Source organism: Balaenoptera musculus, chromosome 6 (genome assembly GCF_009873245.2).
Source record: "Balaenoptera musculus isolate JJ_BM4_2016_0621 chromosome 6, mBalMus1.pri.v3, whole genome shotgun sequence".
Classification (NCBI taxonomy): Eukaryota; Metazoa; Chordata; class Mammalia; order Artiodactyla; family Balaenopteridae; genus Balaenoptera; species Balaenoptera musculus.
Genome location: NC_045790.1, coordinates 77586477 through 77596152, shown reverse-complemented (window position 1 = coordinate 77596152; position 9676 = coordinate 77586477). Strand labels below are relative to the sequence as shown.

The 9676-nt window shown below is 45.1% G+C and overlaps 1 protein-coding gene across 1 annotated transcript; it reads right to left on the bottom strand.

Moving 5' to 3' along the window:
• Nucleotides 1-2327: 2327 nt before the first annotated feature.
• Nucleotides 2328-7370, bottom strand: LOC118896381 (spermatogenesis-associated protein 31D1-like). The gene is made up of 2 exons (XM_036854156.1): nucleotides 7354-7370; nucleotides 2328-6411 (listed from the first exon to the last, which is right to left on the bottom strand). The coding sequence occupies exons 1-2, from the start codon at nucleotides 7368-7370 to the stop codon at nucleotides 2328-2330; spliced, it is 4101 nt and encodes a 1366-aa protein (XP_036710051.1).
• Between the last annotated feature and the right edge of the window lie 2306 nt (nucleotides 7371-9676).

Sequence of the window (9676 nt, the reverse complement as noted above, 5' to 3'; positions counted from 1 at the left end):
ATACACTTGACACCTCTGGCCACTTTTGCTGCAGTGAACTGAGTGGGGTGTCCAAGAAGAAACGTTGTCTTAGGAAGACTTCTAAGAAGGTTCCAATGATCCCCAGGTCCTGATAGTCACACCCTTGTGTAATTACTCCTCTCCTTGAGTGTAGGCTGGACTTAGTAATTTGCTTCTAATAGAATAAGGAAAGGGTGATGGGATATCATTTCCATTATTAGTTTACAAAAGATTGTAACTTCTGTCTTGCTAGCAGACTGTCTCCTGACATTGATGAAGCAAGCTGCCATGTTGGGGAGGCCCACATGACAAGGAACTGAGGAGGGACTCCAGCCAACTCTAGCCAACAACCAACAAAGAATTGAGGATCTCAGTCCAACAGGCTTTGAGGAACTTCATCCTGCCAACAGTTGTATAAGTGAGCACAGAAGTGAGTCCTTCCACAGTCAAGCCTTCGGATGAGACCCCAGCCCCAACTGGCACCTTAATTGCAGCCTTGTGAGAGACCTTGAAGCAGAGAACCCAGGTAGGCCTTGTCTGGATTCCTACCCACAAAAACTGAGATAATAAATATGTGCTTCTTAAAGCCACTAAATTTGGGGGTGTCCATTATACAGCAATAGATAACTAATACACCCCTAAATTACTGTAATCTTGGTGAAAAATGTAGCATGACTGGGAGGGCAGGCACCAAATAGGACAACATCTCCCTGATGACATCCCTGGGAATACTGTCTTCATGCTCAAAGATTATCCAATATACTCTTATGCTAAAATGGTATCATTGTGCTCTACAAAGCCCTGATTAGTATCCAGGAGGTACTGGAGGCATAGGTAGGGTTGTGTTGGGTGGAATGGATGGCCAGTATGGGATCATGAGTAGTGATGATGATGTCATTCTTTCCCCTTCTCATTTTTTTCTTCCTTTCCCACTCATTCCACCATTACATTTTCTTTACTCTCTTCCTCCTTTTCCCCAAAATTCTGGGTGACTGCCTGATGACCATTCCTGTAAATGATGCTATCAAGCTACATATCCTGAAGAAATTTCCTTGAGGAGCAGCTCTTCCTGTTCCTCAAGGTGTTCTCACAAGCACGGAGACCTCATTGTCAAGCTCAAAATGTGCTTTCCAGACAGATTAGCACCCCATGTGTAGCAGATTCTTAAGCCGGACCCACCCAGTTCCTAGACCCTGCCCTGGCCAACCCAGTGTCCACAATCACAAAGCCCATTTATATACACCCCACTCAATGACACCTACCTATGAGATACTCTGGAATCAGCAGCCTTTTCTAGACGAAAGTAAGTCACCATCTTCAGGAAAATATTCATATCCCTTGTCCCTTTCAGAGCTGCAAACTCAGTCTTCCCTACTGCTCCAGTAAGGGTAGAGGAAGCGGAAAAGGTGAACTGCTACCCATTTTCATTAGGGTAAGGTTAAGGGGTGGGGAACATGGCCCATCACTACAAACTTCATGAAGGAGAGAAGGGCTCTTAGTTGCAGGTGACATTTATTCCTCACCAAGAGATCTAAGAGGAAGATTTCTGTCTTCCACTAACCTCAGGGCCTAAACACTCTCCAAAACTTTCTGAAGGAACAAGGGTTAATTCTGGCTACATTATGCCAGAGTAACTTATCCGATTATAGCTGTATATAGTTCAGGATAGTTTGAGAGCAGGTAAGAAGACAGTTTGAGCCAAGTTCTGGACTTTAAGGGGTTTTCTCACTTTGGAAAAGCCTGAAAGTTTCTAGAGTAAACTTTTTGTACTTTTTTTTATAAAATTAGTTTTTTAAGTAGGGGACATCTGAGCAGGATCAAATAAAGGACCCCAGGATGAAACTGAGGAGGCTACTGTCAGGCTCCCTGCAAGGAACTGGTCATCTCTTAGACGCCAAGAGAGGAAATCAGTATGAGCTGAACTACTCCTTCCTTCCTCTACACACAAGTTCCAGGATACCCAAAACCCATGCCCCCAGTGCAGTACACAGAGAGCACTGTTTCTCTACTAGAAGAAATATTTATTGAGGAGGATCAATATTCTCAGTTGTACTAAAGAAAGATTGTTTTCATCAGAGGATGTGTTATCATGAAAACTGCGAGGTTTTCTCAACAACGACTGAGTTCTTTGGAGAAATTTTTTCTCCCTGGAAATGCTGGAGAAGCAATTTCTGTTTGAATAGAAGAGTCAAATCTCTGAACACAGTGCCTTCATCAGGGGTGAGGGTGGCTGGAGGTACCTGGCATTCTTGATGCACACAGGTGGGGCTTGGATTGGGTACAAGCTCCCTGGAGGACAGGGAAGAGAGTTGACTCTGGCATAATACCTAGTCCTCAAAGGCCACAACTTTCTGGTGATGTCTGATCCTGTCTCTGTTCTGTCTAACACTTGTAAGACAACTCTGGTCAACAGAAACAGCTTCTTGATTTGAGGACTTGGTACGTGCCCATTCCTCTTGCTGTGGGTCAGAGAGAGCCCCACAGTTGGAGGGACGTCCCTTGTCAGGCTGTACCTGGGTCTGCAGTTTCTTCTTGTGCTGACTTAACTCCAAGGCCTCAGATTTGAACCTACATGCCAGCTTCTCTTCTAGGATCTTCCCAATGGCTGTCATGAGCTCCTGAGCTTCAGGAGGCCCATAACTCACAAAGATAGCTGCACTTTCAACTGAGTCTTGGTGCTGCACAAAGGTTGACGTGAATTTGGCTTTTTGCTGGGGACTTTCCTGGTCTTTGATTTTCCTCTTGGAGTCAATCCACTGAAAAAATCGCCTCATCTTTTTTCTGAAGTAACTTTCTGGAGGAAGCTGTTCATTCTGTGACAGAGGTGGGGAAGTGTCCTTTAATTCTCTTTCCTCAACAGGGTGGCTCTTCTTTCTGCCTGTAGACGTCCCTAGTCCTGAATCCTCACTTCTGTATTCTCCTGCTTTGGAGCCCGGAGGTCTCACTCTCTTTGCAACAGGTGGGAAATTCTTATCCTGGCAGTTCCATAAGACATGCTTAGAGGGATCCTGCCTCTGCTCCGTGCTGGTCCCACTGTCCTCCAAGTGGGCATGCAGCACCTGGGAAGCTGCCATGTCCCCAGTGGAGACACTGTGGACATGAGTCAGTGAAGGCTTGGAAGGCAACCTACCTGAAATCAGGGGCATGTCAGTGGGACAGTGTACAGCCTGGCTATGCTCCTTACCCTCGAATTTAAACTTTAACTCACTAAGGAGCTGGTTTTGAAGGTCTGATAGTTTAGAATCTTGGGGAACAGTTATTTTTGGTGAGGGACATTGGGTGGTCAGGGTAGTTTCTATTTTATCCATATTGACGTATGCCATTTGGGAGCTGTCCAACTCGCTGGTTGTCAAGATGTCACAATATTGTGATTGAAGAGCACACAGCTCCTTGGCCTTGAATATCTCCCTGGACACACTGGACATGAAAGAATGTTCTAAATTCTTCCCCTCTATCTTTTGGCCCTGAATCATTTCTACTCTATCACTGGAGTTCATGTTCTCATCCCTTGGCTCATGTCCATCCCCGGCTTGCCTTATGGGCACCTCTGGGCTGCATCTGTGGTCTAGTAGAGTCTCACTCTGACTCACTTTGTCTTTGTTTCTGTGTGTGAGCAGCTGAAAAGTCTGTCTGCCACGCTCAATTGTCTGAACGTCCTCTGCAAGCCTTTGGTCGATATCAGAGTGTGATGGCTGCGGGGCCTGCTGTCCTTCTTTGTCCACAGATGAGATAACAGGAAGAGGATGATCCAGCACCGGGACTGAATTTGTAGTTCTCACCTTGTTCCCCTGAGAAGTTTCAGAACTTCCTTCAAGGGGCTTGGAAACCTCACCTTTGGAATCCACCCCAGAAATATGGGTGGTTGAGGAGGGAAAGTCAAATTGAGGAAGAGGCCATGTTTTGGCTTCTCTCAACATATAGAATTTTATGGATTCAAGAACCTTGAGGGGTAGACCCCATCTCTGAGTCACACGAAACCTTAAAATATGGGCTTCTAGCACCTTTCGGGTGTTAGGATCAAGAAAAGAAAGCTCTAGAGTGCTAATCTGGTGGTAGACTTTACCTACCATTGCGCTTTTTGAATCTGCGTCTTCCATATTGGTCTGGGAACTCCCAGAAGGAGGCAAAGTATTGTCGTCAGCCAGCCATGAACGACACACACCTATAGGAATCCTACCTGCACTGATCTGCCAAGACTTCGTGCTCACATGTAGTCTAAGAATGGTTTTTATTTGATTCCAATCTATGTCCTTCCTTGAGACATTTAATAATTCATTCCCTGAGTGATTCCTTGAGTGACACACACAGTTAGTTTTTGTCTCCAAAGCAGCCCTCAGACCCTGCACTAGGTAACATTCTGAGACCTCTTGTGGACTGTCTTCTGGGCTCTTCTCTAGGATATAGCCAAGATTCTTCCTCATGTCATCCCTTAGCTGAAACTCTGTTGGGGCCCTCTCATGGAAATTTGCTGGGAGACCCAATTCAGTCTTCCCTATATCCTTGCTATCCTTGCCCTGAAGCTCAGAGATTTGTAAGTGAACGTGTGTGCCTCTCTGCTGAGGTACTTCTGTTAATTTATACTGAGGCTCCATCAGTGCTGGGGACTCTAGATTCCTACAGGCTTGGAGGCACCATCGTGGAATTAGCCTCCTTGGAACGTGGAGCTCCAGTTTCTCCTGGGGTTCACTGGTGATATGAAAATGGCCAAGGACGGAGACTGGTACATAGGCATGGGACGACCGGTTGACCAATGGGAGGTTAAGAGCTTGAGGACAAGTGGCTTCTTGAGATTTCTGGAGCACAGGAACTAAACCCCACAAACTTTCCTGTTGTTTCTGCAACATGTGCCATTCCAGGTGTTGATTTCCAGTCGTGATATGAAAGTCTGACTCATTCTGGAATCTATGGAAAGACACTCCATGGTCCCTAACCTGGGATGGAGAAGAAGATGATAGATTTGGGAGTTGGGATTGAAGGTGGGCCTGGGGCTGGACCTGAGTGAAAGGTAGGGGCTGGGATTGGGTTTTAGTTTGAGGCAAGGGTTGTGGATGTACATGAGGGAGCAGAAGGGGATGGGAATAAAGAAGTGGTGGAGATTCTTGATCCCGCATTTTGAATGCAGAAGCATTACAGATTCCATTGAATAAAACAGAGTGAGACTCTAGTGGGTAACTACTACTAGAAGCCAGGAGAGTAGCCTCTAGGGACTCACTGTGCAAAGAGGGAAGACCCCAGAAGAGCTGGCTATATTTCTGCTGCAAGTTTTCCCCCAAAGTCTTGTCATATAGGAGCTGCTGACAAATGCGCAGCTGCTCGGGTTTGCTTTCACTGTTCCAGCCAGTTTGGGGGGCTCTAGTGTCCTTTACATCAAGTGACTGCAATGAATTCCCTGAAGATGTCCGTTGGTATTCTGACATTTGTTTTGAAAATGGTCCCTCTTCCTTTTGTTTCTTCTCTAAATTCTGGAAAGCCATTTTCTTTTCTATTTGTCTCTCCAAGAGTCCCTGGATGGCCTCCATGTGCTTGGTAACAGAGTCTCCCCAGAGACAGGTGTCTGGTAGAGGGAGGGAAACATTCTCTCTCTGAAAATCAGAGAGTGATAATGTGGGGAGGAACACGTTCTTGGCATTAGCTTGCCTTGAGGAGAAGTCTGAAATTGACAGGCTTGAATGCTCAGTGCCTCTGATTGTTGAAACACAAGTGGACAACCCACCAGAGCTATCTGGAGATAACTTCTCCAGAACAGGCTTCAGTAAGATGGAAGTTGATTTAGGTTGAGTCACAGATAAAGTGCAGTCTGGCTGTGGTGAAACAGACAGAGTTGGTGGTGCATGATGACAAGCAGAAGAATCGGGGTGATTCACTGCCTGGGACAAATCTGATAAGGGATTGATATCTTGGGAAAGGGTGGGGTCAAGAGAGAAAATGGTATCCGGAGACAAAGTGGCCTCTTGTGGGGGAACAGGATCTGCTGTCTGAGTGTCATGTGGTAGGAGAGGGGGAAAGGCAAGGGGTTGGGGTGGGGAATAGTCCACAGGGAATTTGGAATCCAAGGAAGGAAAAGGCTCTGGTGCCAGAGAGTGACCCAGTGGTGAGGGTGAAAAAAAGTCAACTAAGGGAGTCACTGGGTTAGGGGAGAGAACGGAGGTGGGCAGTGGGGAAGGCTCAAGCAGAGAGGCTGCTGTTAGGTCTCTTGGAGGGACTGTTGAGAAGGCAGGGGACAGAGTAAACGATGACTCAGTCACAGGAGCTGTGGAAGCCAACGGGGACACAGAGGAAGTAGAATCTTCCAGGGCCTCTGGGAATAGCATCCGATTGACCTCAGCAGTTGCCTTATTACACACCTCGCAGAAGGGGTCTGGACATAAGAGTTGACGAAAGCAGGTGGTGTCATCGTGCCGGCCCAGGGGGCTGCAGAAGACAGGAAGTACAAAGATGCAGCCAGGACCAGAACAAACATGAGACCCTGGCAGGTCTGGCAAAAGTATGGCTGCCCAATGTATACTATCCTTTCACATTCTTTTACTTCCTTAATCTCACAATAAATCTTTTATCCCCCTCCCCCAAGGCTTTCACATTCTGAATCTGAGGATTTTCCCTCCCATGTCAATCCCAGGCTTCACTGAGGCCCTAGAAATTCAAAGACTCCACTAAAAAGCGGGATACAGGAAAGAAGGTAATGTTCAGTCACCTTTGCAGAAGAGAAAGCACCTTCCTTGCCTCCTCTACTTCGCTCTGGTGAGCTCTCCAACCTGGGAAACCAGGAGAGTGATGAAGGTAGAAACAAGGAGACCTTATAGGAGGCTTAGTAGAATGTCCTTTAGTGGCACCCTTGGTGGATTGGACTTGGAGAGCCCCAAGAACTAGGAAATAGGGTCAGATCACATGGTCAATGATAATAATAACAAAGCTCAAATATGTATGTTGCTTTATCATTCACAAAGGGCTTTCATATGTATTCTCCCATGTGATATTCAGAACCACCCTTTGAGGAATATAGGTCAATGGTTATTTACCTCAAAGAGGAATCTGATCATCCAGGAAGTCAAAGGACTTTTACAAAGTCAGGACACAGAAGTTCTGACTCTTGACATCTCACATGGCCACCTGTTGGGAAACACCCATTGCCCAGGTCCATCACTGCTTCATGCCCAGCGATGAGCAGAGCAGGGAATCTGAGAAGTGTCTCAGGCTCTGACTGCCTTCCCATAAGCCTCTCCTCTGAGAACTCTGGTTTCTGAGAGAAACTGTATCTATCAGTTGACATCCTCAGAGATCAGGGACCTTGGACCTCATGGAAAAGGCAGGAAGGGTCACCCTTGGAGAGTTCAGATGGGATAGGCAGAACCTTACCTTTCGGTGTTCCACATTTCCTTCTCCTCTTGGCTCTGCCCTGATGCTGAGAACAAAAAGAAAAGAATGAAGGGCTGGGGCTCATTTCTCTCACTCCTCTCTAGGAAACTCAGATATTCATTATCCATGAATAATATGACTCTATTTTAATTAATAGAACTTTATGTTCCTTCCTTTTATCAATTTTAAAGGTTTAAAATGCTTTCAATTTTTTTCTTCTTTGACAAACTCAAAGAAGGACTTTTGTCTATGAGGTCCACACTTGATATTCTCAGTCAGAAGTCATCAGCCCAAGGAGGGCACAGCATCTGAGGCCAACAGTCACGTCCATGTCCCTCAGATAGGACCCTGTATCCTGGAGCTCAGGCTCCAGCCTCTGCTCAGAGGCTCAGCACTGCTGCTCTGATCAGCCCAGCACAAAGGAAGGCTCTGTCGAGTGATGCCTGACGTGAGAATGTGACGCATGATCAAGCATCGGGGAACTCTGTTCTCCTGCAGAGATCCCAAACTCTCTAAATAACCCAACCCAGGGCCACAAAGTTACTGCAAAGTTATTGCTTGGGATTTTATCCTGGAATCTCCAAACACTCAGATGGGCCATGGGCTTCAATTGGAAGCCTTAGTCCCCCCAGAACTACTGGCCCTGCCTGGCCTATGATGTTCTATCCTCTCCTTGAACTTCCTATCTTAGGTGTCTCTCTGACCCAACCAATCTCACTGAGAAATGTGAGCAGGGGAACAAGAAAATAAAGAATCATTCTTTGAGAGGCAACTTTTGGTTCCAGCTCCAACATTTAAAGAGCTTGGGAGTCATTACTCCAGTCTTTAGAAGAAGCAAAATCTGAACCAATTGAAAGTCAGTGACTTTTCTTGTAGCATTAGAGAATTAAGGTCACCGGGCAAATCACTCCAAAATCTTCATAGAGGGTGAATGCAGAGAATCACAGTTGAGGTCAGCTTACCTCAAGCAGAGGCCACTGGAGCCATAAATTGATAGGAACACTTAAAAGGACACTTTGACAAATTGCTAGAGGATGCACGTGGGCTAACATGAGAGCGAGAAACTCCTAGGGTCATTATCTTAGGGGGGCCTCCACCTATTCATGGGTTTCGCCTATGGGAACCCCACCAGGTTCTCTCGGTGAAAAGCCATGAAAAATTATGATGTTTCTGGTGGAGGAGTGTGGGAATGGGAAGAAAAGTAACAATTTTGAAAACATTCTGAAATATCCCCTGAATGTTCTCCATAACGGAAACTTACTCAGCAGAGGAAAAGACTACCAGAGACTTATCCCACATGGGAGAAGGGAAATTATCCAACTCCAGTTCCCTCTAGCCCTCCTATCTCTTCTAAAAAGTGAAAAGAAAGAAAGAGAGAAAAGTGTTAGAAACATCTGTGAATAACCCAGGGACACAGGCCCACTAAAAGACAGATTTAATCATATCCCCTCCCCCCCAGCACCTTACTACCACATCAACAGGGCTCCAGTATGGTAAAAGAGGATCATAGCCGAAAGAGCTGCAAGGCATAGGCTCTATATAAGGAGGAGACTTAGGGAAATCTGAAGACACCAAGGGAGATTAAAACAAGGACACTATAGGAAATTGAAGTCTCTGACATATACAGCTACAGTAAATATTAAACACAACCAACACGTACCCAGATTAACATAAAACTTCACACTAAGGTCTGTTTACTTCAGTTCCTATTACCCAATACATTATGTCTGGCTTTCAACAAAAAATTACAAGGTATGATAAAAAGGCAAGGAAAAACAGTCTGAATAGATAAAGCAAGCATCAGATCCACATTCAGATATGACACAGATTTTTGAATTGTCATACATGGAATCCAAAATAACCATCGTTTCATGTTAAGGGCTCTAATGGAAAAAGCAGAAACAAGCAAGAACAGATGAGCAATAAGCAGAGAGAGGGAAACTCTAAGAAAGAATCAAAAGGAAATGTTGGAAACCAAAAACACTATAACAGAAATGAAGAATGCTTTTAATTGGCTCATCTGTAGATTGCCTATGGCCAGGGAAGGAATAAGTGAGTTTGAAAATATGTCAATAGAAACTTTCCAAACTGAAATGCAAAGAGAAAAAGAATTTAAAAAAAAATTTTAACTCAGAATATCCAAGAACTGTGAGACAGTTTCAAAATGTATAATACACATGTAATTGAAATACCAAAAGGAGAAGAAAGAGAGAACAGAGAATAAGAAATATTTGAAGAAATAACAGCCCAGGATTTTCCAAAATTAATGACAGATTAACCATAGATTGTGGGAGCTCAGAGAACACCAAGCAGTATAAATACA